Genomic DNA, 24,469 nt, shown 5'->3' with positions numbered 1-24,469 from the left:
GGCCGGGGCAGAGTTTCAGAGGGGCGCTGGCCAAAGTCCAAAGCTGCTCGGGCTGCGACCTCCCTGGGGCCCTCCTGGGAGTCGCCTCTCCGGACCCGCGCTGTTCCCTGGGGATGGAGTAAGTCTCTACCTCAGCCCTAAGGGTGCCAGGCGCATAGTAGGTGGACCGATGTGGAGTGTGAGCAGCTGGGGATGGGATCCAAGAAGCCCAGAGTGAAGCCCCGGCCGACAGCAAATCAGTCTCCACGCGGGAATCCTGCAGGCAGGGGAGGGTCGCTGCCCGGGGTCACAGCTTGTGCAAAGGCCCGGGGTCTGATCTGTTCCGGGAACGCCGAGTGATTTCTCCTCCCGGTAGGCTGACACAGGCGGGGAACTGGGGGCCTGGTCTCTATTTTGTCTTTTTTCCAATCTATAGAGACAGGGTCTGGCCATGTTGGCCACGCTGGTGTTGAACTCCTGGGCTCAGGCGATCTTCCCACCGGGGCTTCCCAAAGTGCTAGGATTACAGGCATGAGCCACTGCACCTGGCCTGCCCTCTGTTTTTGCCCTTATTCATGCCACAGCCTCCCTCACCAGACTCTGAGCTTGTGGAGGGTAGGCTGTCATCAAGTGCTGGCTGGACTTTGCTGGCGATGCCCAGATCGTGTTGTACCTCTCTGAATTAGTTTCATTCACCAGACCCAGTGCAGGAGAGGGAACTGCAGTGCAAACACCAACAGCCCTTGGACCTGAAGGTCCCTGTGTGAGGCATTACCCAAACTCCTAGCAGGGACCATGAACCCAGAGATGGGCAAGCTAACCTGTGCCCCAGCAAACTGGGGTGGGGACGGGACCCACCACCGCCCCACAGCTCTGAGACGTGGTGAGCTCTGTCCTGTGTCTCCTGCGTGCCCTCCTCCCCCCACTCCCCAGCAGGCCACACCACCCGACCTTTGTTCAGGCTGGGTCCTGCTGGGAAGTCCTTCCACTTTTTCTTCCTGTTAAAATCCTGCTCTTCCAGGAAGGTCTGTCCCACCCAGTGCTCTAGCGTCCCTGCCAGGACAAGGTTCTCAGTTCTCTCCCCTCCAGGGAGCTCAGCCCATCTGTTCTGAGCTCCAGGTCTCATCCCCTGACCCCACTACAGACATCCAGGTTGAAGGCCCAGGGCTGGCCGGGTGTCTCTTCAGTGGAGGGTGGGAACCTGTCCCAGGTGGTGGCTGAGGCAGGCCCTAAGTCATCAGCCAGGCCCTCTAGACAGACTCTCTCAGCGCCCCTTGAGTGAGGGCCTGGGGTTCTAGCCACACAAGGCTCTGCAGCCCAGGCAGGCTGGAGAAGCATCCCGGGCGGCTAGGTCTGGTCGGGCTCTTTTAGGGAGAGGGATGGCCACTCCCGGAGGTGAGCACCTTCAGAGCAGAGGTGCGGCGGCTGCACCCAAGCACAGGACAAGGGGCCGTGATCCTGGGGTCTTGGCGTGCCCAGCCCCAGCATGCCACCTGGAAAAGGTGGGAGTTCTGGAAGCTTCCTTCTGCCCTGGGACCAGAAGCCCCCTCCTGCTTCAAGGGATCTCATGGGTGAGGAGGGGTGGGCCTGGGTCGGGAGGAGGGGGTCTCTTCTCAAACCAGGACTGGGACCTGCACAGGTGGGAGCTGGAAGGGCACCACCTCCGCCCAGGCATGGCAGGGCCACTCATTTGCATGCAGGGGCCACCAAGGCGAGAGCCGCCGCCACCGCCACCGCTGAGCGGATTTGAGCAGAAGCTCCGTTTTCCTTCTGTTCTTGTCTCTCTCTCAAGGTCAGAGCCCAAGCAGGGACGGGAACAAAGGCGGTGCGTCCCCCATTCAACCTCCCCGAGCCCGCTGGCCGCTCCTAGAGGAAGGACCCGGGGAGGGGAGGAGAGGGCAGGGCGTCTCTGAGGCCTGGCCCTGGGCAAGGCTGCCCCGGCAAACCCGTGTCGCAGGGGGACCACTGTGGGGGCCCAAGAAGCCCTGTTCCCTCCTGGGGCTGGGAGCTGTCCCAGCTTTGGGACGCGGCCGCGGCCGGAGGTCAGAGTCAGCTTCTTGTGGAGCCAAGGGTCAGAGATCAGGCTCACTCTGGGAACAGGGGTCAGCCAAGGTCAGGGTTATCCAGGGTCGCCGGCAGCCCCTGGCCATGAGCCAGTAAAGGGCGTCATGGGGTCTGGCCCCGCCCCCTGCTGTGCACTCCTGGGCCTGGGCTCTACCCAGACTCAGGAAGGGGCTTGTCCAGCCTGCGCCCAGCACCCACTGCCCACAGGGCCAGGCCACAGGGCTTGGGATCAGTGCCCCGCAGCCCCTCAGCCTTCAAAGGCCGCGACGCCAGGAGGAAGCTAAAAATATGCGGGGAGAATTTCTCATTACAGAATAAATTGGACCCAATCCGCTGCCTGCCCTGCTGCCAGCAGCCTTCAGAAGCCCCATCTCAGCTAGGCAAGGATCAGGCGGCAGGGGTCACGGGGCGCTGGGGCCTGGGCAGGTCACAGGCTCCACTCTGGGTGGGAGCCCGACCGCTGTCCATCGGCCCACCTGCGAAGCACGGAGCTGGGGTCTGCACTTAGCCCAGGGGTCGGGGCAGTTCCCCTGGGCTGGGTCACTGTCCCTGAAAATAAAAATGTATCCCTTTCTCCAGCGGATAACATGAAAATCCCCACCCCCTGACCCAAGATTCCTGCAATCCCTGCAGCCAGTGGTGGAAAAGAACAGGCACAGCCCCGTTCCCAGCTCACCCTCCTCCCTCCTCCCCAGTTCCCATCCTTCCCACTCTCCTCCCTCCCTCCTCCCCTCCCTCCTCCCTTCACACCCTCCTCCCCTCCCTCCTTCCCTTCACACCTTTCCCCTCCCTCATCCCCTCTCCTTCCTTCACACCTTCCCCTCCCTCTTCTCTCCCTCTCTCCTTCCTCCCCTTCCCACCCTCCTCCCCTCCCTCCTCCTTCCTTCCCCCTTCATACTACCCTCCCCTCCCTCCTCCCCCTTCCCACTCTCTTCCCCCTTAATACCCCCTCCCTTCCTTCCTCTCTCCCTCTCTTCTTTTACACCATCCTCCCCTTCCCAACTCTCCCCTCCCTCCTCCCTCCTTCCCCTTCACACCCTCCTGCCCCCTTCCCCCATCCTCTGCACCCTCCTCTCCCTCCTCCCCTTCCCTCCTTCCTCCCTCTCTCCTCCCATCTTTCCTCTCCATTCACATCCTTCTCCTTCACACTCTGTTCCCTCCCTCCCCCCCCTTCCCTTCCTCCTCCTTCCTCTCTCCCTCATCCCACCTTCAGGTCCGGGGCCTGAACACAGACCCGTTCTCCAGTGTACAGACACCACCAGCGTCCAGAACTTCCCAAGACAAAGGAAATGTCCCTGCCTCCACCAATCGCTGTCCAGAGCAGGAGCCTCTGGCTCCCCACAGTGACTGAGACCCCAGACCTCTCCCCACGGCGACTGAGGACCTGGACCTTCAGTTTGATGTAACTTAATGAAGTAACGTGAACAGCCACGTGTGGTTTTGTGTCCCACAACAAAGCACTGGGTGCTTCTCAGGGGCTGGCCTGGGACGGGGACATCAGTGGCCTTAATGTGGGGGCAGTGGTGGCTCAGGCCCCCCACAGAGGAGATGGGCACCTGGGGGTGAGATCCCTGGAGGTGGGGAATCGAGGGTACAGGGGTCTCAGCACCCCTAGAAGAGGCACAGAGCCCTCCGTCGCCTGCCAACCCGAGTGACTGTGATTTGGCACATGGGGCCGCATCCTTGGGACACCCTGGCACCAGCGCGGCAGAGGAGCTCTGTCTCTATCTCCCCAGGACGAACGTCGTGCCTCAAGCTGCGGACACAAGCCGGCGCTGCAAAGAACCCAACACATCCCGCCTTTGAGGCCACATCCCCAGCGCCCACCCGTCCCTATTTCACAAGCAGAGAAGCCGCGCAGTGAGTCCACTGGACTCCAGCGTGGGCCGGACCCGCTGCTGAAGCAGAGACCCCCCACCCAGAGGCAGGGACCTGATATGCTGCTTGTCCAGTGGGCACACCAAGGGGCAAGGGTGGGGGTTTAGGACCTGAGCAGGTCACACCCATGTGTGTGATTGCGTGTCCCGCGGGGCTGCGGCCGTCCCATCCATGGAACTGTCCGCGTTGCTTAGCATGTGTCTACAAGGCTGTATTTTGTTAGTGCCTGTGCCTGCGTGTCTGCATGGGAGAGGTGGAGGAAGCCACTGCCCGCTCCCCCAGGCTCCCAGGCACCCGCACACACACGCACTCCCACGGGCACACACACGCGCGCACACACACAGGCTGAGCACCAGCCGGGACCTGGGGCCTTTCATTTCTCGCTGACAGGCCCCTCTCCGGCTCTGAGCCCGGGAGCACCCCCAGCTAACAGTGCATTAACCTTGGGGGGCTGCCAATTACTTTGCACCAACGCGGGGCGCAGCGCGGCTGACGGGCCCTCACAGGCAGAGGGGACGGAGGCAGCAGAGCCCCTCTCCCTGCTCGAGGGGGCGGCGGCTGGGCTGGGGGCTGCGGCATGTTCCGACTCCGGATGGCAGAGCGTGGGTCTCTCCTGACCTCATTAGAGTAATTAATGTGCCTTTTGAAGCTGGTGAAAGCGCTCAGAGCTGTGGGACGGGGGGGCGCAGATCACAGGGTGGGGGCCGGGGCCGGTGTCTCCGCGCCTGTTAAAAGCGCATCCCAGAGGGTCAGACATGGAGATAGAGATGGACAGAGACAAAGGAGGCAGATGGAGAGATGCAAACGGGAGAGTTTGGAGACAGACGCAACAGCCAGACAGATGGGGAACAGCAGAGCCCGGGGCATAGGTATGACCTGCTTGTCCCCAGTCCCACACACAGCCAGCTGAGCCAAGCTGCCCTCCCCACCTGCAGTCTCGGGGGCCTCCCTCGGGCTCTGCCCTCACTTTGAGGGTTGCTTCCACAACTTTCCCTGCAGGATTCCCCTAAGAACAGGCTGGGGTGGGCAATCAGGGAGGACTTCCTGGAAGCGGCAGCTGAGGCTGGGGCAGAGAAGGACCCGGGGCACTGGAGGGGGAAGGAGAAATGTGAGCAAGTCTTGGCAGGCCTGGTCAGACGGACACGCCCAAGGGAACAGACAGTACCAGGACAGGGGACCCTGGTCTGAGGGGGGCGATAGCCTGGCCCCCAGTGGAGACAGCCCCTCCCAACCCTGGCGGCAGACAGGGAGGGTCGGCAGGTATGCAAGACGCAAACCTGGGGGACTGCCCATCCCCTGGTGGATGTGAGGACACCGTGGGCTCAGGAAGTGGAGTGACAAATGGGCTGGACTCGCTTTCCCACACGAAGGGTTAGGACCGGGGAGACAGCCAGGGGACTGGGCGGCCCAAGGCTGCCACCTGGTGGCAGCTCCTCCTCATGACAGGGTAGTGGCGGCTCAGACAGGTTGCCTGTGGGAGACCTCAGGCTGTGGGTACCCACGCACCACGGTCTCTCCAAGGCTAACCTCATGGGGGACAGGATGACAGGCCAGAGCTGGACTCCACCCAGACACAGTCCCCTGCAGGAAGAACAAGGCCCCAGGGAAGCTGATTAAGCACCTTGCCCGGGATGGGGTCTCAGGCTCCAAGTTCCACAGGAGGCAGATGCGGAAGGAGTGTCAGGCACGGGGGCCCAGGCCGCAGGGAACTCCAGCCTCCTACAGCAGAGCTCTGGGGCTCCCTGGAATCATTGCCAGAGATCTCCATGAGGGTGATGTGGGGATCCTCTAGGGCAGGGCCCATGAGACCCAGGCTGAAGAGATGGCATAGAGGAGGGGGCCCTGGAGCAGGGGCTTTGATGGATGAATAGGAGTTCTCTCTAGGAAGAGAGATGCTGACAGGCAAGGCCTCATCCCAGGCAGCTGGAGATGGGTTCCTCACTTGGGAGCAAGCTGGAGAACCCAAGCATGGTCGCGGATGGGGAACCGAGGCTGGCTTGAGCCCTGCTCCGTCACCCACCCCCACACTGGCTGCACCGGTACGCACGGGTCTAGAGGTGGCATGGGGTCAGCACCAGCTGCAGAGACATGGCTGCATTTATTGTTCCCAGCCCAGCGAGAAGGTGTTCCCAGAAAGGTTCCTCGGGTCACCTGCCCACCCAGCCTTGGCTCTGGGCTGCCATTCCCCGCGGGGGCAGGAGAGAGGCACAAGTCACAGTCAGGCAAGGGAGCCTCGGCGTCCTGGGCAGTGGCTCTTGGGGCCCCTCCGGTCTTCACCTGGGACCCTCAGCCAGGCTGGGGCAGCATCCAGGAGGCGAGGCTGCATGGTCCGGCGGTGGGCTCAGGTGGCAGCAGGCAGGCGGGTTGCGCAGGTTCCAAAAGGAGCTCTCGGGTTGGCACTGGGTGAGACCAGCCCTGGGGCCAGCAGAGGAATGAGCGGTGGAGCAGGGGGTTGCTGGGCACTGGGGTGGGCCCCATCTCCTGTCCTTCCCTCGTGGCTGCTGGAAAGGCCGCCTCCCTGGCTCAGCATCTGAAAGCAGGGGGTCAAGGGTGAGAGGTGAGGCGTGAAGGGCCCACCCTGCCGGGCAGAGGCTCACCCAGGTCAGGCAGGGACAGGCAGCCTGTCCAGGCCCCTCAGTCCACCAGGGCCTAGCCTCCCTCCCCTGGCCTCCTGGGTCCTGCTCAACTGCCCACCCTGGGTGAAGGGGTCCCCAGCCAGGAGGCAGAAGAAACCTGGGAGGGGTTCCCAGGATGGAGTCAGACCATGGGGAGGGATCCCAATGCCTCCTTCCCTGGGGGCTCAAAAAATCAGCTGTCCCCAGAGGCTGCCCTGTCTCCTGGTCTCCCAGCCTCCATGCCTGCCACCCCCCAACAGGCCAAGGTTCCCCCAGCAGCCACACTGCAGCGCAACATACCCATCATTCCCTGCCCAGAACCCTGCTAACCCCTGACACCTGCCTTGATGCCCAGGCCTACCCCAGTCCCGCCCGGCATCTGCCCAACCCGGTCTCTGTCCCTGCTGTTCCCTCGGCCTGAGACACTCTTCCAGAAGCCAGTCCCATTACACACCAGGAAGAGGCCCTCCCTGACCCTGCCCGCTCAGAAGCATCCTGCAGTCAATTCTCCACCTGACTTACACCTCATCCCTCAGGGAGGGGCCCAGATCGAGCACCCACTACCCTAAGCCCTGCAGCCGCTTTCCTGTCTTAAAGAAGCAAGAAGGCTGACCACGGTGGCTCACGCCTGTAATCCCAGCACTTTGGGAGGCCGAGGCGGGCAGATCACCTGAGGTCAGGAGTTCGAGACCAGCCTGGCCAACATGGTGAAACCCTGTCTCTACTAAAACTACAAAACTTAGCCGGGTGTAGTGGTGAGCACCTGTAATCCCAGCTACTCAGGAGGTTGAGATGGGAGAATTGCTTGAACCTGGGAGGCAGAGGTTGCAGTGAGCAGAGATCGCGCCATTTCACTCCAGCCTGGGCAACAAGAGCGAAACTCCATAACAAAACAAAACAAAACTTAGGTCAGGTGCGGTGGCTCACACCTGTAATCCCAGCTCTTTGGGAGGCCCAGGCAGGCGGATCACCTGAGGTAAGGAGTTGGCAACCAGCCTGGCCAACGTGGTGAAACCCCATCTCTACTAAATACAAAAAGGCAGGCGTGGTGGTGGATGCCTGTAATCCCAGCTACTCGGGAAGCTGTGGCAGGAAAATTGCCTCAACCCCGGAAGCGGAGGTTGCAGTGAGTTGGGATCGCGCCACTCCACCTCAAAAATAAATAAATAAGGCTGGGCGCGGTGGCTCACGCTTGTAATCCCAGCGCTTTGGGAGGCCGAGGCGAGCGGATCACGAGATCAGGAGATCCAGACCACGGTGAAACCCCGTTTCTACTAAAAATACAAAAAAAATTAGCCGGGCGTGGTGGCGGGCGCCTGTAGTCCCAACTACTCAGGCTGAGGCAGGAGAATGGCGTGAACCCGGGAGGCGGAGCTTGCAGTGAGCCGAGATCGCGCCACTGCACTCCGGCCTGGGCGACAGAGCGAGACTCTGTCTCAAAAATAAATAAATAAATAAATAAACAAACAAACATTTAAATAAAAAAAAAAGTTGTAAATGGAGGCTGGGAGAAGGGATGAGCCCTGCCCAGGGGCGCCGGGGCCTGACTACCGCTGTCAGCTGTGATTGCAGGGACCACTCCATCGCTTCGCCAAGTCCCCAGGTCCTGCTGAGTCTCCAGCCCAGCCTGCCCACCCAGGCCCCAGAGCTGGGGAAGGGTGCACACCATCTCAGATTCCGGGACTCAAAGACCGTCTCCTCGTCGCTGTCCAGCGAGGCCATCTCGGTGGGGTCCTCAGTGTTGGCAAGGAGGCCGTATCGCCTCCGCTGAGGCTTCTTCAACCTGGAAGTAGGTCCAGGCATAGTCAATGGCCCTTCCCCGCCAACCCTACCTCCTCCTTCCCTCAGGACCCTCATTGCCGTCCTCTACTGGACCCCCGAGCCCTGCTGCAGACCTCCCTGGTTCTGCTGTGCCTGTTTCTTTCATGTCCTAATCGCCAAGTGATTACCATTCACTCCCATGGCGATGACAGTAAGAAGACACGTGCCCTAGCAGGCCCTCCCATCTCCCCTGCGCCAGGACCCCAGGAGAGGCACGCTGATGTCACTCCCATTACATTGATGAAAAGACTGAGGCTCACACAGAGGTGAGACTTTGCCAAAGACAACAGAATGGAAAGCTGTCTCAGGGCCAAGCCCCTGGTGGCCCCAGCAGCCAGGGAGGCAGAGGAGAGCGCGCAGCAGGTGCTTCCACAGGAAGAGGTGTGGAGCACAGAGGAGACTCTGCACAGGGCCCATAAAAAGCAGCATGGCGGGGCGCAGGTGCTCACATCTATAATGCTAGCACTTTGGGAGGCCGACGACGAAGGATCACTTGAGCCCAGGAGTTCAGACCAGCGCGGGTAACACGGCGAGACCCCATCGCTACAATAAAAACTTATATAAAAAATAAAAAGCGGCTTGACTTTGCCAGGGTGGTGATGGGGAGGGATAAGATCCTCGCTGTGTCGCTCCCACCCGGGACAAGCAGCCACAGTGGGTAGTCAGGAGCCCAGAAGAGATTGGACCCACAGGCCAGGGAAGCCGGGGTGGCCTCAAGAGGCAAGAGCCCCTCCTGCCCAGGGCCTGCCTATAGCTGGAGGCCCCCGCGAGGGTCTGGGGACGCAGCTGTACCTCCCGGGCTGTGGGAGCACCCAAGGCGGCACGCAGCCGACCCTGGCGACGGCCCAGCTTCAGTGGGTAGAAGCACAAGGGACAATAATCGGGACCCCACGGAAAGGCCGTGGCGGCAGGCGGAAAGATGAGAGCGAGGACCGGCATCCGGCGACAAGGAGACAAGGAGGACCCCTCGCCCCGCCAGGGCCTGACCCCTGCCCGGCATGCTCCGGCTTCAGTGGCTCCACCTGGGAAACGGACAGCGTCACCCCCGAGTTAGGAGGCGGCGGCGCTGGACACCTCAAACCCCAGGCGCAGTGAGTCCCGTGGCCCCTGCACCGCCCACACCACGTGACGACCCCGCACAGCGCCGCCCACGCCCACTCCAGCAGTGAGGGGAGGACCCCGCGGCCCGGCACATGACGCACTAGGCGCGCGCTAATTGGCTACGGCTGGGAGACGTCGCCCGCGTGCGCCCGACGCACCTGAACGCCCGGATCAGGAAGTAGAGCGCGGTCAGGCCGCAGAAGCCCAGGATCACGTAGAAGGAGCGCGTCAGCGCCGAGCCCGACGCCCCCGGCGGACGCGCGTGCGTGCTGTTGTGTGGCGCGCCCGGCTGGCTCCCGTTCGTCACGGCCAGCGGCGGCGACAGCGTGACCTGCGCGGGGCGCGGCGGCGAGGCCTCTTCGGCACCGCACGGCAGCGCCGCTAGCAGCAGCGCCAGCAGGAGCAGCAGCAGCAGCAGCGACTGCGGCTGCAGCACGCGCGGCCCCATGGCCCGGCGGAAGCGGTGGCGGCGCCCCGCCCCTATGCGCGCTGTCAGTCAGGCGCGCGGAGGCGATGCTGTCCAATGGGATGCGGAGGCGGAGCTTGATGCCGGGCCCCGCCTCGTGAGCCTCGGCGCTACCCACAGTGCCCCGCGCGCCCGCCGCTGAGCTTGCTTGGCCGACCCGCTCCAAGGGGTCAGGACGGAGCCCCGGGCAAGGCGCAGCAGGGGGAGCCCAGGATTGCCAGCCCGGTGTGTGTGGGGGTGCGGCTTCCGAGGAAATCGGGCTGGCAGCGGGGGGACGGGGCGGACGCCGACCCCAGGACCTCGGGCCGCTCATTCCCACCCGCTTCGGGGCGGCCCCCACCACTCCTGCCCCGGCCTCACGGACACTGAGGACACCTCGGCCGTGTCCAGGGCCCAGGAAGGAGGCGCCCCGGTCCCCAGCCTGCTGCAGGGGACCCGGGGCCCGGCACAAGACGGGGCCTGAAAGTGTCTGCGCGACCGCCGCTCCCCTGAAGCCGAGTGCGCCTCAGATCCCGTGGGACTGGAGTCTCCGCGCTGCGAACCCCTTCAGTGACGAGCCCCCCGCGGTCACTGCTTGGACAATGACCCTTGCAGTTTTCCCTGTCGGGTCCCGCTCGTGCGCTGAACCGAGGTCCGCAGGCTTTTCTCCCGGTGGCCCCGCTCCGCCGACAGACCCCCCCCTAAACCACAGACTCGGCTTTCTGGGTGCACACGTGGCCCTTTATTCGAATCCGACTTTCACAGGGCTCCACATCGTTGTGGGAAGGACTGGCCGCCCCGTAAGCCGCCAGCGCACCGCAGCCCGTGCTCCAGGAGAGACTCGAGGCCCTGAGCCCGCACCTCACTGGCGAAGCGCCTCCTGGAAGGAGGAGGGAGGGAGGGAGAACAGGCCCGGGTTCCAGGTGGGGTACCCGGCGCTTCCGAGAGGCGCTGCCCTACACCCAGCACACACCGAAAGGCGCCCGCCGCGGGGCCACAGGTGCGGGAGAGCAGGACTCACTGGAACGCCCAGGTGCCCCCGGGACAGGGCTCAGCGCCACATGCCACTCTTACCGAAAGCACTTACAGGGGACAAGCCTCCGGGGCAAGCGGCTGCCTCCAGCTCTTGTTCCAGGTGAAGTCCCTCCTGGGACACTGACCCCAGAGGTCATCGCTGCTCTCAGGCCACCCTTCCCCGAGTCCTGGCCGGGCCCCTTCAACCTGCCAAAGCAAAGGAGCGTTACTCCCGACGTTCTCCACGGGGCTCACAGCTGCCCCTCCCGGCCTCCCCGGAAACAGCCACAGCCCCTAGGAAGGTCTCAGGCTAGTCAGGGGGCTGTGACCTCAGGCTCCATCACAGGCCAGTGTGCCCAGGGCGGGTCTGCACCTTGGGGGCGCAGCCGGAGCCAGCTACCCGCATGGGATGGAGCTACGTGGGCCAGTGTGGGCTCTAGAAAAAAACTAATGGCTGTAACAGACATCAGAGAAAGCTAAGTTAAGAGTCTGACTTAAGAGGTCTGGAAAAGACGGTCAATTGATAAGCAAAAAATCCAAAAGGCGGGGGCGTTCACTGGTCTCCAATCCTAAGCTTAAGGGACCTCATCTATGAGCCAGGCATGACTGGGCCCAGGCTGCACCTGGCTGCACGTGGGGAGCATAATGGCCGGGCCTGACTTTAGTTCCAGCTTAATTGAAGAAAAAAAAAAAAAAAAAAAAGTTTAAAAAAAAAAAAAGTTAAAACAAAAAACAGTCACAGGAACATTCCCCGGGCACATGACTCAATGAGCTCTCGACAAGAGGGATGTGGACACGAGCGGAAGGAGTTACCTCGAATTACAGGGCTATTTCCACATATGAGCTAGCCAAGGGAGCAGCTTGCGTCTCAGAGGGTTCTGTTGGGCGCACAACACTTCTGTCCTCCGAGGGCTGCAGCTTCCATAGGCTAGCAGAGAACGCTCAGAACTCGTGAAGCAACAGCAGAACTAGCTAACCGGCTGGCCGTCTGAGGTCGCCCTGGGATGCCACGTGCCTCCGCTCTCTGGCCTGCTTCTAGACTGAGGCAGTCCAGGTCAGCATCGGGTGCACGTCCACTGTCCCTGCTAAGCTGCCCGCACAGTCCAGCCCTCTGGCCACCACTGCCAGAAGCCTCCCAGGGCTGCCCTGAGCCCTGAGCTGCCCGCTCCCATCCCCCGCCTGGCTCCCCTACCCTGACCAGCGCCAGTCTGCTGGGCCTCCCTTTCTAGCTCTCTGCAGGCCCCAGGGAAGGCTTGCAGACCCGCTGCTTCTCCGCCTTCTTTCTGCTCAGGTCTGGCTGCAGGAGCCCGCAACAAGGAGTGTGTGGTGCAATGCAAGGGAATTGTCAGAGCAAGGTTCATTTCACACGGTCTTTTAATCGGCTTCGTAAAGCCAAAGAAAACTGTGTACAAGAATTCCTCAGCCACTGCAAATACAACATCGATGGAGTATGCATACGTCTTCCAGTAAAAAAGGACAATATAAATAAACATCTTCAAGAACCTCTCAGGGACGTCTGCACGTCTACTGTGGGGCGCACAGCACAGATGGGCGCAGGGGCTGGGGCTCCAGGGCAGTTGCTGCCACACCCGCCAGGGTCCTACCACACTAAGGTCAGAAACGCCCCACGGAGTTGGAAAAAAGCCACAGCTTGCTCAGTTTCCGACAAAGAGCGGATTCACAGTCCGTTCGATCTCAGAGAAGTGAATGGGGCACCCACTTCATGGGGCCAACCCCACTAAGAAAAAAAAAAAGGCAACGCAACCAAAAACTAGAACAAAAACCAAAAACCCACACAACCCCCGATTTTTTTGAAAACTCATGGCTCGTGGTCAAAAAAGTAAATGCTTTTCAAAATGTTTTGAAAACCCTTAAAAAAAGACAGCACTTCCTTAAAAAGAAAAGTCTAGTAACGAGGCCATCCTGGCGTCAGAAGCGGTCAGGCTGGGTTTGACAAGCTCAGAACCGAAATGACTACGAAAGTGGGAATACAAGGAGGTGCGTTTACTACACATTAACGTTCAGCGAAGCTCCCACAATCTGTAAACACACAGCCATTGGAAGGACGATCTTGAGCAGGAAGGGTTTTTACTCGTTGTGTGTAGCTGAGGACAAGAAGCAGGCACAGTGTAAAGGCACCGAAGCAACGAGAGGCAGCTTCACCCCAGAGGCCAGACCAGGGTGCGGCCGGGGAGCAACCACCCCCCACAGCCGAGGGAGGCTGGCCTTCGGCCGCACATGCACCTATGCTGACTGCCCAGCGGGCCCTCGCTCTCCCTTGCCTTTTTGGTCAGTCTCATTTGGCTTTTGCGTCCTGCGATAGAAATGGCTCTGAGAGGACAGATGCGCCTCTTATGGGCAAGCACAGTGACAAGGTCTGAGTGTCCAGCCTAAAGTGCTTGGAGAGGGCGCCAAGGTGAACCGAGCTCCCACCGCAGGCCACAGCAGCGTGGCGCCCTCAGAGTGTGACTTACCGTAACTGTCGTAACTGTCTCTATAGGACCCGCCCGAGCTCCGCTCACTGTAGCCACCGCTCTGACTCCGGCTGCAAGACAAACCGAACGTGAGTACGGGAAGGTACCAGTCTACTGCTCTGCCACAGCAGGCTGAGCTGCCAGCCCCCAGGCCAGCAAGGACCCCAGCAGGGCAGAATCTTGGAAATCGTCCAAAACCTCCACCAGCCTGCCCCCCAGGCCCTCCCACTTCTGCGACTGTCCTGAGCAGTCTCCTCTCCTCTTGGCCTGGGCCCCCACCTGCCTCTGCTCCTTGCCCAGCCAGTCTCATCTCAGTTCCCCCAGGGACCTGGGACGCGGGACCGAAGCTGGCCATCCCACAACCACCCCGTTGCTCGGGCTGGCCTCCCCCTCACCTGCTATAGTAGTCTCTGGAGCCTCCGTAGCCCCCACTCCTGGACTCGAACCGGCTCCCCCCATAGCCTCGGTCCCCTCCTCCTGCACATACATGAAGAAGTGAGTACCGGCTCCCACCAGCAGTACCTCACAGCATCCCCAAGGGACCCACTCATGGCACTCACCTCTAGAGAACCCACGGCCCCGTCCTCGGCCCCCGCGGAAGAAGCCCCGGCCCCCGGCGGAGCCACCACGGTACCCACGGGATCGGTTGTCTGACGACTTGCCTGCCTGGTCTACTCGGATCTGCCGTCCATCTACAGACTGGAGACCAGAGGGCGGGACGGGTTAGCGGGTGGGTGTCCCATCCTCGCCCATCCTCGGGACGGGACTCCCGCTCAGCACCCTGATCCTCACCTTCCCATTCATGGCCATCATGGCATCCTTAGCGTCGTCAATGTTCTCAAAGGTGACAAACCCAAATCCCCGAGATCTCTGGGTCTCCCTGTCTTTCACAACCACCACTGTGCAGGGGAGAGAGGTCTGCAGTCAGCACCCAGTTGTACCTACAGGCAGGAGGAGCACAAGCCACCCCCACCAAGGGCCACCGGCCCAGCACCAGCCTCACCTTCAGAGATCTGTCCATATTTTGAGAAGACCTGCTCCAGCGACTGCTCATTGGTGTCAAAACTCAGCCCTCCAACAAAAAGCTTGCCTTCATCTGATGCCATGGCGGCCTGTGGCAGACACCAATGAAATCCTCAACAGGGGTCATCTCTCACCACCTCTCCCTGCTTCCTATTTTATGTAAATGACATGTCCTTTTTAGGGGAAATATTAGAAAATCAGGTTTTTATTTTTCATTGTCCCAAACTCATACCTAGGACTTTTTTTTTTGGGTCAGGGGCAGTGTGTCTAGCTGTCACCCAGGCTAGAGTGCAGGGGTCACTGCAGCCTCCACCTCCTGGGCTCAAGCAATCCTCCTACCTCAGCCTCCCAAGAAACTGGGACTGTAGGTGTACACCACCACGCCCGGCTATTTTTTTTTTTAATTTGTTTTAGTAGAGATGGGGTCTTGCTCTGTTGCCCAGGCTGGTCTGAAACTCCTGGGCTCAAGCAATCCTCCCACCTTGGCCACCCAAAGTTTTGGGATTACGGGCGTGGGCCACGGCACCCAGCCACCTAGGACTTAATTCAAATAATTTACTCCATCCACCCCCAAGCCTGAAGGCAGGCCGCACCCATTTCCACAATGGGTGTCTCCCTTCCCCCACAGCCTTCCAGCTGTGCCCTGGGCAGGATTGCACCCTCAGCCTCTCCCATATCCGAACTGGTGCCAACTCCTACCCTAACCAGCTGACATCTACTTGTTGCTGGACTAGAACGTGCTTCTGTTCACCGTAAAACGCCTCCTGAGACTGGGGGGCTGGCTGTCAGGGAGGCCGCCCCGTCCTGGGGGACACCTCGGGGCAGGTAGTGACTTTCATAGACAGCACCTCGACCGGGAATCGGGAAGGGATGGCCCCGGAAGTGATAAGGCAGGACTTCCAGGCAGGGGAAGTGGCATTTAGGAGAACTGGCTATTTAAGGGGGCGGTCAGTGCTGACACAGACAAAGCATTCATTGGCTGGGAATGGCCGCCACCCAGTGGCTCTGAGAACTAGACTTGGAAGTCTGGCACTGGGAGTTGTGCCAACTTGGACCAAACTTTGGGCGCAAAGCACGACGTGGCAGACGAGGAACCACACTAGAACGGGCCACGCCTACCCAAGATTGCGAGGTCGTCCTTTCCCTCATGCAATCGCAATGGGAAAAGGAGGAAACTAAGGCTCGGGAAGCAAAAGCGTTGGTGTGTGGATACCTCCAGCCCCAAGGTTGGGAAACGGGCCCTGGAGACCGGGCGCGCCACGTGGCCCCGCCCCCGCCGCGTGCGCATGCGCCCCGCGCGCGCCCTGCGCCACTCCATCCGGGCACTCGGCGCTCCCGCCATTTCGCTGGGCACAGCCTCTAGCTCGCGGCCGCCATTTTGCGGCGGCAACCGGGTCGCCGGCGGCCCGGACCGGCGGGGAGAGGCCCTCTGGCCGCTACTCGGCCCAATCTCCCGCTGCCCCTCGCCGCCGGCGGGGCGGACTCCACCCCGGGCCCGCCCCCTCCCAGGGGCGTGCCGCTGCGGCCCCGCCTCGCCTGGACGCCGCAGGCCGCCCGCCGCCCCGAGCTCCTCGGAGCCGGTGCAGCCAGGGCCCTCACCACTGAGTCGGGCAGGTCCCTGACGCAAGCGGGAAGACGGCGCACCACAACGACCCGAGCCTCCTAACGCGCGAGTGAGGGGGGGGCGTCCCGGAGCCCGGCCTTATATACGCCTCCGCCGGGCCCCGCCCCCTGCACCTCCTGGACCAATCAGAGGCCGCGCCTGCGTCTCATATTCATGAGTTGGGGGCCGAGTCTATCTCGGTTCCGCCCCCTCCCGCGCGCTGGTGTCGGGCTCCACTATTGGCCGAGACGTTTGCAGTCCGCAATCCCCCACCCGCGCTCGGGGGGGGCGGGGGGGGCGTGACCAGCGAGCGGCGGGGCGGGGCTGACCCAGTTACGCGTACCCGGTCCCTGGCCTGCGGCGGGGAACAAATGGGCCTCTAGCCCTGGTTCCCAGGCCTCCGGCCTCATGGGGACCTCTGGGTGTCACCGGGACCCCGACTTCGCCTGTGCTCCAGCAGTCCTGACATAACAACCTAGCCCAGATCCCCTACCCAACCAAGCCCCGGCTGCCAGACATCTCAACTTCATCTGAACCCCGACACCTGTCGTGATATTCTTGCCAATACAACCGACGTCCCAGGTTTCCCAGCACCCCAGCACTCCATTCCTGCCATCAACCCCATGCCCACCCAAACCCCAACGGAGACAACCCCGTTCATGCAAACCCCAATATTCGCAACCCCAGTTCTTCCTACATCGCCACACTTTGGTGCACCCCAACTTTACGCAACCCAGTTTGCCTACAAACTCCAACCTGCACCCAAGCCTAACTCCCACTGGAACCGCGATTTCACGGCTAGGTGCGTCGCCCACACCCCCACACTCGCCTGGCCGGGTAGTGTTGTGCGTCCCTGCTGTCGGGTGCAGGCGGACACCCCGAGTCCCCACTGCACCCCAGCACTCAGCCCGGCCCTCGGCCTCCCCTCCCACCGTGCTGCCACCGTGCTGCACACCCACGGCGCACTCGCTCCACACGCGGGGCCAGGCCCACTCTGCTCCTCCACCCAGGCCTTTTCTCTCCTTCCACAGGCCTCCCCTACTGTGCCTCGTTGGCAGAGGGGAGTCTCAAAGCCGCCGCTATCTGGAGAACCAGCTTTGCAAGGACCCTCACTCACTACTTTTCGGCGGCCCCAACGCCTCTGGGGGGCCCTCTGTGGCCACCACTTGCTGCTCGCCCAGGCATCATCTCATGCCGCGCCCTCCCCCGGCCCTGGTGGAAGAAGCCAGCGCAGACCCCTGCCTCTCTGCCCCAGAAAGTCTTCAAAGGGATGACCCTCTGCTGACAAGCTGGGGAAAGTTGCGGTACAGAGACCCCCCCGTTTTGCTGCTCATCCCAGGGAAATCCCGGCCCCACTCCTGACCTCAGACTCACTCCCACCCTCAAGTGGATCGAGGTGGGGGTAGCCAGGGGCGCTGTCTCCAGTGACAAGGTCTCTGGGACCCCTCATGGGCCCAAGACCCCCTCCCCCAGGCAGCAGCTGTGTGACTCATCGCCACCCCCTCTGCACCTCAGGTCCCCCCACTACAGCCGCCCCACTCCCCGTCAGCAGCAGCCGGCTGCTGCGTCAGCCACTCACGCAGGGTGGTTATTAAAGGAGCGGGGAGAGACATCAGCACCGAGCTCCCCTGCGCCCGCCGTCCATGCGGGAGGGGCCACCCACCCACTGGAGCCCCAGACGTGGGCCTTGCATGCCCAGCCTGGGAGCAATTCAGGCCCATTCTTTCTGATCTGCCCCCCAGCCCCCAGCCGCAGCAGTCAGCGCGGGGGACGTTCTCTGCCCCATAGCAGCCCTCGTAGGGGGGGAGTTGGAGGGGGTGCCTGGTAGTCACAGTAGCCCCTGCATAATTGCATAATTCTTGCCGCTCCCACCAACCCATCGTTCTCTGGTTCTGTGAGCCTCTGCCTTTTCCTGGTTTTGTGAAGCGCCGTGTTCATTCATTCATTCATTCATTCTGCAGCGCCTAGTTATTAAGCGCTTACTACGAGCCGGTTCCTGGGTGCGGGCTCCGTGAGTGCCCGCAGCCATCCTGGGTTCCCAGGGTGGCGTTGACACGCACCTCCGCACACCTGCTGCTTTGCATCTGCGCCGAGCACTGCGCACCGGCTTCCAGGTGTGGACCTGTGTCGGTACCTGTGCCTCTGGGGTCACCTGCGTCTGCGAGCACCTGTGACTCCCAGGTGCCTCACCGCGACCCTGTGTTCCCACCGGCAGTCTCAGGAGGCTGGGACCCCGTCATCCACCCTTGCTGGCCACTGACCACGCGGGACCCGACCGGGGCGCGCGGCCCGTTGCGGACACCAGGGGGCGCTGCAGCCTCGCTCCGTCCGCGGCGTTTGGGTCGAGCGCCCAGACTCCCGGTGCCGCCCCTCCGCGCAGACGCCTCGCGTGGGAGAGGGGGCCCCGCCGCCCAGCCCTGCGCGGCCACAGCGCACAGTCCTCGAGGGGCCCAATCTCGCGGGGCGAGGACGCAGCCCGCGTGTCGACCCCGAGCCTCCCGTCGCCCCCGCGCCTCGGCCCCAGCGGAGGAGCTCAAAATAGCCGTGCCGGGCGGGGGCGAGGCTGCTATTCCGGGCCCGACGCGCGGGGCGCGCCCCTGCCCGGCGAGGCGCGGGTATCAGCCAGAGTCCCCGAACCTGCTCCCCGCGCGTCTGTCTTGGGCCCCGTGGGCCCATTCACAAATCCGCCCCCTTTCCAGCCTGCCGTCTCGGAGGGGGCGCGCGCCTCCTGCGCCCTGATACTCCTACCGACCCCGCCCCTGCATGGCGTCGCCATGGAGACGAGGGCGGAGCCCCCTCGCTCCCGCACCGCCCACTCCGCCCTCCCCGCGGGGCCCCGCCCGCCGGACGCCGGGTCCTCCCCCGACCCCGACTAATGACCGGGCGGGAGGCGGTAGAGAGCGTCTAGGCCTGGGACGGGCGTGGCCGAGGATGAAAGGCGCGTGGGGGGGACCCCGGGGCCGCATAATTACCACCCCCTCCTAGCCAGGCGGGGGCCGGGACGGTGCACCTGGCGGCCGCCCCGCGGGGGCGCAGAAATAGGACCGTCCTGGCAGAGGCTGCAGCCGGCCCAGCTGGCCCCAGTACGCAGGGCCCAGAGCCAAGGTGGGGGATGCAGAGACCGGGCGTGCGGGTTGCCAGGTGTGGCGCACATGTGTGCCCGTGGGCAGAGTACAGAGACACAAGCTTGTGTGGACACGAATGTGTAGCTATGTGCGAGTGCACACGGCGTGGTGTGTGCAGGGACCCGAGGCCGGCCTGTGTCGGTGCGCAGGGCATATAGGGGCGTGCACGCAGTCTTGGAGGTGTGTGCACTGAGCCCCGGGCACCCGCGTGTGTGCAGAGACACAGGAACCCGTCTGCGTGGCGCTGTGTGTGCAACACAAGGTGGTGGGCGCTTGGACTCCAAAGTGTGCGCTTATCCGGATGTGGATGTGGGGGCCGCCGGGGACAGGGCTGGGTGTGCGTGACTCGGGTGTGCTGGGACCCACAGAGCATATGTGTCCATGCCTGGTGCTGTGACTCATGTCCCTGGGGTGGGCACGCGTGCTGTGTGTCAGCGGGAGCCGCGCCTCCCAGGGCAGCCCAGAGTTCCAGAAGCCCAGAGGAGGAAGGGTTAAACCTGCCCCTCCCCCTAGCTCCTACCTGAGTCCAGGGGTGGGATCTCAGGTCCCCTGGGAGGCGCCGCCCCACCCCACCCACCCCCGGGCCTGAGATTCAGGGCCTGCTATACAGGAAAGCCGGACTGAGCTGCTCCCCAGCCTCAGTTTCCCTCCTGTTCCTCGGATGCGGTCGCAGGGTGGGTCGGCTTCCCTTCCCTGTGACTCACCCCCTCCCCACAGGCCTGAGTCACAGTTCAGGAATGTGGAGGCTGGGAGGCCCTGTCTACTCCTGCCCCCGCCAGGCCATCCCAGCAGCCCAAAGGCCAAGCCTGGGCCACAGAGGGACATCCCCGGCACACACACCCCGCCACAGGCCACACACAGGTGCACACCCACACCCCTGCTTCCTACCCACTGGACACAAAGTCATACACCATGCACTCGGCATCTGGAGACCCTGCCGGCCACAGGCACACGCAGTAGACAGGCTGAGGACGGGATGGACCGCGACCTGCCCTGGGGTCACACACCTGTTTGCTCTTTCAGTACACCGGATACTGCAGAGACATAGGTGACCCCTTCTGCTGGGGCACAGACCAGCCAGCACATGTGGCGGACCTGCAGTGACGTGCACCCATGCGTGTCTGTGACATGCAGATCAGGTGTCTGTGAAAGGCCCAAGACCCTGCATGGCCCACGGACACCCTAAAGCTGACCGAGGCTTACGCTCGCCTGCGTGGAGGCTGGGGATGCAGCCACCTGGTTTCTGAAACTGGGAAAAGGTCCGGGGGCTCCGGAGCCCCCACCTCCATGCAGCCTCAGATGTTGCTTAGCAACAGGTGCCCCGCCCTGGGGTAGGTGGAGGGATCTCCACCTGGGTCCAGTTCCCTCTCATGGGACTACAGGTCCTGTGCCTAACAGAGGCCAAAGAGTGGGGATTTCCTGCAAAAACAACCGGGCTCAGGGTGGTCCTGCCTGGGGTGGGAGGTATCTCCATGGCCAACAGTGGAGTGGAACAAGTGGAGAGTGTTTCCCCACTCGCCCAGGCGGCTGCAGGGGCTCAGGACCTACGGAGTGCGGGTGACGACACACCTGTGTTGCATGTTGCTGGAGAGGCACCTGGCACCTGCCCGCCCCTGCGTGCCTGGAGGCTTCCCACATCCAGGCGGACAGACGGGCCGGGGGACACCTGTCCAGGCACCCATGGCTGCTCAGCCACAGTCCCTGGAGGGTCAGGGGCCCAGCTGTGAGGCAGGCGGTGCCCAAGACGCTCTCTGGACCTCACTGCTTCATCTGAGAGGTGGGCATGCCAGCAGCACCTCCTGGGGTTAGAGGAGCCCGGGGAGGACCTGGTAGGAAGTCGGTCAAGGGCAGTTAGCAGCAAAAGACAACTCTACGCAGCGCCAGGCTTTCCTTGTTGTTTGCTTCCTTGATGTGGCAGTCCACACGGAATCATCCCGTATGCAGGCCGGGAGCGCTGGCTTATGCCTGGAATCTCAGCACTTTCGTTTGAGTCCAGGAGTTTGATACCAGCCGGGGCAACATAGCTAGACCCTGTCTCTAAAAAAAAAAATAAGCAAAATTAGCTGGGCGTGGTGGTGCTCACCTGTAATCCCAGCTACTCAAGAGGCTGAGGCAGGAGGATTGCTTGAGCCCAGGAGTTCCAGCGAGGCTGCAGTGAGCTGTGATGGAGCCCCTGCGCTCCAGCCTGGAAAGAGTGAGACCCTGTCTCGAAAATACTAATAATTGGGGCCAGGCGTGGTGGCTCACACCTGTAATCCCAGCAATTTGGGAGGCCAATTCGGGTGGATCATTTGAGGGCAGGAGTTTGAAACCAGCCTGACCAACATGGTGAAACCCCTTCTCTACTAAAAATAATTAAAATTGGGCCGGGCGCTGTCGCTCATGCCTGTAATCCCAGCACTTTAAGAGGCCAAGACAGGCAGATCACTTGAGATCAGGAGTTCGAGACCAGCCTGGCCAACATGGGGAAAGCCCGTTTCTACTAAAAAATACAAAAATTAGCCAGGCTTGGTGGCGGGCGCCTGTAATCCCAGCTACTCTGGAGGCTGAGGCAGGAGAATCACTTGAACCCGGGAGGCAGAGGTTGCAGTCAGCCGAGATCGCGCCATTGCACTCCAGCCTGGGTGACAGAGCGAAACTCCGTCTCAAAACAAAAACAAACAAAAATAATAATTGTCCCTTATGCTAACTCTCCTGTTTCATTTGTATTTCCAACATGAACAGAAAGACTTTTGAAAGGCATAGGTTGGGGCTCGCCTGGGAACCCCTCTCCATCCCCCACCCAGACTCCAGCAGCCTGGAGTCACGCTTGCCTGGGCAGTGGAGGACCACTGGTGCATAGAGGGGTGAGTGGGTGAGTGTCTGTGGCTGGAGGCCCTGGGGGTGTTCCTGCCCCCGCCCAGGCGTGTGTTGGTTGTGGGGGAAGGCTGCTGCCCTCTCTGTATCTGGTCAGGGCCCTCTTTGTATCTGGTGACAGCTGCGGGGTGTGGTGTGACTCTGCAGGCTGGAGTTTTGTTCGGGGAGGCCTTGGCCCGGGCTGAGCAAGGAGGTTCCGTTTGTTTTAGGGTCAGACAATGGATTGAGGTTGGGGGCAGGTGTATGGGGTGTGTCGGGCGTGGGGGGGTATTGTGTATCTGGGAGCCTGGCACACCAGCCGCACCCATAAATGCGTGGCCTGTGGAGGGCTGTCCCGGGCGTGCTGGTCGGGGCTGTGGGATGGCTGTGCAGGCCCTGCGTGGGATGGCACCCGTTGGTTTTGCTTGCTCTCCCCCAGGGCTGAGTGTGGGTAGCGTCCTGGGTATGGGGCGTGTGCCCTCCGTGGCAGCCAGCTGTCTCCCTCGCCCTGCTCCGCCCACATTCCAGAGGGGTTGGGGGTGCCCTCCCAGGCTCCGCCCGCTCCTCGACCTCTGACCTCGGCCCAAGCCCACTCCCTCAGCTCTGGCACCCGAGGAGGCAGCTGGCTCCAGGGAGGGACTGCAAGGCGGGGGAGGAGGCTGGAATGTGCCCCGGGGTGGGGGGGGCCACCAGAGAGGGGGCGGAAGCAGGGGAGGGACGGAGGGGCGGAGATGGTGGGGTTGGGGAGAGCGCCAGAGATTGGGACAGAAATAGAGAAAGGCAAAAGAAAGAGAAGCGGAGGGAGTGAGAACCAGACAGAGGGTGGAGGCAAGGCCAGGAGGGCCCCGCGGAGGCAGGGCCCAGGTGACAGCCTCCCCTCCCCCACCCGCTGGGCTGGGCTGCTCACCTGTCCCAAGTGACCCCAGAGGCAGCCAGTTCTCTGCCCTTCCAGGGCTGGGCGGCCCGTGGGTGGGGCTGCACCGGGCTCCTGGGTTGGGCCCCAACGCCCTTGGCCACAGGGTAGTGGCGTCCCCAGCCTCCAGCCCGGTAACTCCCATTCCCATGGTGCTGGGAGAGGAGGGCGGGTGGGGCCAGGCCCTGTGGGGGCGGCTGTGCCCGGGCACCGGCTCAATCCCTCCAACCCAGTGGCTCCAAGCCAAGGGCCTGGCTTCCACTGCTGTCCACCCTAGCCACCTCCCAAGGCAGCTCCAAGGGCCCATTCGGCCACCCCCAGAGGACTCCAGCCTCAAGCCAAAAGCCATGACCTCCACTGACCTTCTACTGCCCGCCCACAGCTGCCGCGTCTCCCCAAGCACCGCTCACCTGTGAGATCACCGCCTGGCAGGGACGCCAGCACGGGCACCCAGCCACAGGGCAGCTCTCACCCTGCGAACTCCAGCTCTCTTCCCAGGCCACGCCAGAGGCCAGGCTGCACAAACACCTTGGCTACTCTCCCCACCTGGCACAGGCCCTGTTCACTCCAACCACTGCCTTCTCTGAGCACACACCAAGTTGGAGCCCACAGCCAAGCAGCGGGCGGCCACGGGGGATTCCTGCCTCCAGAGTCCTCAACTCTCTTGGCGCGGAGCTCACACCGGCATTTCAGATTTCCTCCTCCATCCCCCTGTTACCCCCGGCTTGCCAACCACCTCCCTGTGGACCTAAAGCCACCACCTTCCGGGCACAGCGTAGTTCCTTTTTCGTCTCTACGTCCCCCAGGGTAAGGCCGCCAGGGTCCCCATCGATCATCGATCCAACTCGACCGCCCCCCAAAGTCCAGGCCACGGGTCCAGCCACCTCCCAGATGTCCTGGCCGCCGCTCCCCCTCACCTGCTCTTCCTCCCTGGTCCCCCAAGTCATCCCTCCAGTGGCCGACTTGGGGAATCACCGTTTAGCGTCCTTGCCAGCCTCGCCTTTCCTCCCATCTTTGATTTTTCTCCACCAACTGACTTCCCGGTTGTCCCCGAAAAGCACTCGGTTTCACGTTTCCGGGCCTTGGCACACGCCGTGCCCCCTACCTGGCGCACCCTTCCCGCTTCCTACAACACTTGGCAAACTCCTGCTCCTTTGGCAAGGCCTCAGCCCCAAAGTCCCCTCCTCCTGGCCTCCTGTCTGAGCTCCCCCAGCCTAGGGACCGCGGGGGAGGCTGGGCCGGGGTCTGGGACGTGCAGTGGTGCGGGGGTGGGGGCAGCAGGAAACGCGTTGGCGTGAAAGGACGGGTGCACGTGAGCGTGCCCGTGCCGGGGGTCCACGTGCGGCGCCCCGGGGCTCGCCCCCTCTTCCGTCCAGGCCCCGCCGCAGCCGTCAGACCCTCGGCTGCGCCTCCCGCCCCCAAGTTTGCAGACGCGCGGGGAGAGAGGCGGGGCTGCAGCGCCTCCAGGCTTGCGCCTGCGCACTCGGCCCTGCCGGGCTGAAGTCCCGCCTTCTGGAGGCTGCGTCGCGCTGCTACTGGGGCACGCAGATGAGCGAGCGGTGCGATCACCAATGAGGCT

General features: G+C 62.6%; 3 protein-coding genes and 1 long non-coding RNA gene across 9 annotated transcripts; 1 reads left to right on the top strand and 3 right to left on the bottom strand.

Annotated features, from left to right (window-relative positions):
- The first annotated feature begins 467 nt into the window (after positions 1–467).
- Positions 468–3,907, top strand: LOC134733280 (uncharacterized). Its single transcript, XM_063622292.1, has 5 exons — positions 468–1,550; positions 1,680–1,771; positions 2,251–2,539; positions 3,257–3,386; positions 3,780–3,907. The coding sequence occupies exons 1-5, from the start codon at positions 1,359–1,361 to the stop codon at positions 3,905–3,907; spliced, it is 831 nt and encodes a 276-aa protein (XP_063478362.1). The 5' UTR covers positions 468–1,358.
- Positions 3,908–6,000: 2,093 nt separating this feature from the next.
- Positions 6,001–9,951, bottom strand: FAM174C (family with sequence similarity 174 member C). Its single transcript, XM_055248174.2, has 3 exons — positions 9,617–9,951; positions 8,203–8,319; positions 6,001–6,451 (listed from the first exon to the last, which is right to left on the bottom strand). Coding segments are annotated over exons 1-3 (408 nt in total). The 5' UTR covers positions 9,907–9,951; the 3' UTR covers positions 6,001–6,450.
- Positions 9,952–10,622: 671 nt separating this feature from the next.
- CIRBP (cold inducible RNA binding protein) lies at positions 10,623–24,147 on the bottom strand. 6 transcript variants are annotated; one of them, XR_010116392.1, is made up of 8 exons: positions 23,808–24,065; positions 14,395–14,503; positions 14,184–14,290; positions 13,952–14,090; positions 13,787–13,868; positions 13,392–13,462; positions 10,991–11,124; positions 10,623–10,783 (listed from the first exon to the last, which is right to left on the bottom strand). XR_010116392.1 is itself a non-coding variant. In XM_063620025.1 (7 exons), exons 1-7 carry the CDS (start codon positions 23,835–23,837, stop codon positions 13,006–13,008), a joined length of 555 nt encoding a protein of 184 aa, XP_063476095.1. In that variant the 5' UTR covers positions 23,838–24,147; the 3' UTR covers positions 12,274–13,005. The 6 variants fall into 6 exon arrangements, 4 of the variants coding, with proteins under 4 accessions (XP_063476095.1, XP_063476096.1, XP_055104141.1 ...); XR_010116393.1 differs by lacking the exon at positions 23,808–24,065 and adding an exon at positions 16,014–16,094 and having other exon boundaries at positions 14,395–14,564; XM_063620025.1 differs by lacking the exons at positions 10,623–10,783; positions 10,991–11,124 and adding an exon at positions 12,274–13,022 and having other exon boundaries at positions 23,808–24,147.
- Positions 21,014–23,800, bottom strand: LOC134732870 (uncharacterized). The gene is made up of 2 exons (XR_010116395.1): positions 23,301–23,800; positions 21,014–21,179 (listed from the first exon to the last, which is right to left on the bottom strand). It is a non-coding gene; the product is annotated as an uncharacterized lncRNA (long non-coding RNA).
- Positions 24,148–24,469: the final 322 nt, after the last annotated feature.

This window comes from Symphalangus syndactylus, chromosome 17, assembly GCF_028878055.3.
Source record: "Symphalangus syndactylus isolate Jambi chromosome 17, NHGRI_mSymSyn1-v2.1_pri, whole genome shotgun sequence".
NCBI classification, from domain to species: Eukaryota; Metazoa; Chordata; class Mammalia; order Primates; family Hylobatidae; genus Symphalangus; species Symphalangus syndactylus.
The sequence above is the reverse complement of the archived record's forward strand: the minus strand, read 5'-3'. Positions and strand labels throughout refer to the sequence as shown.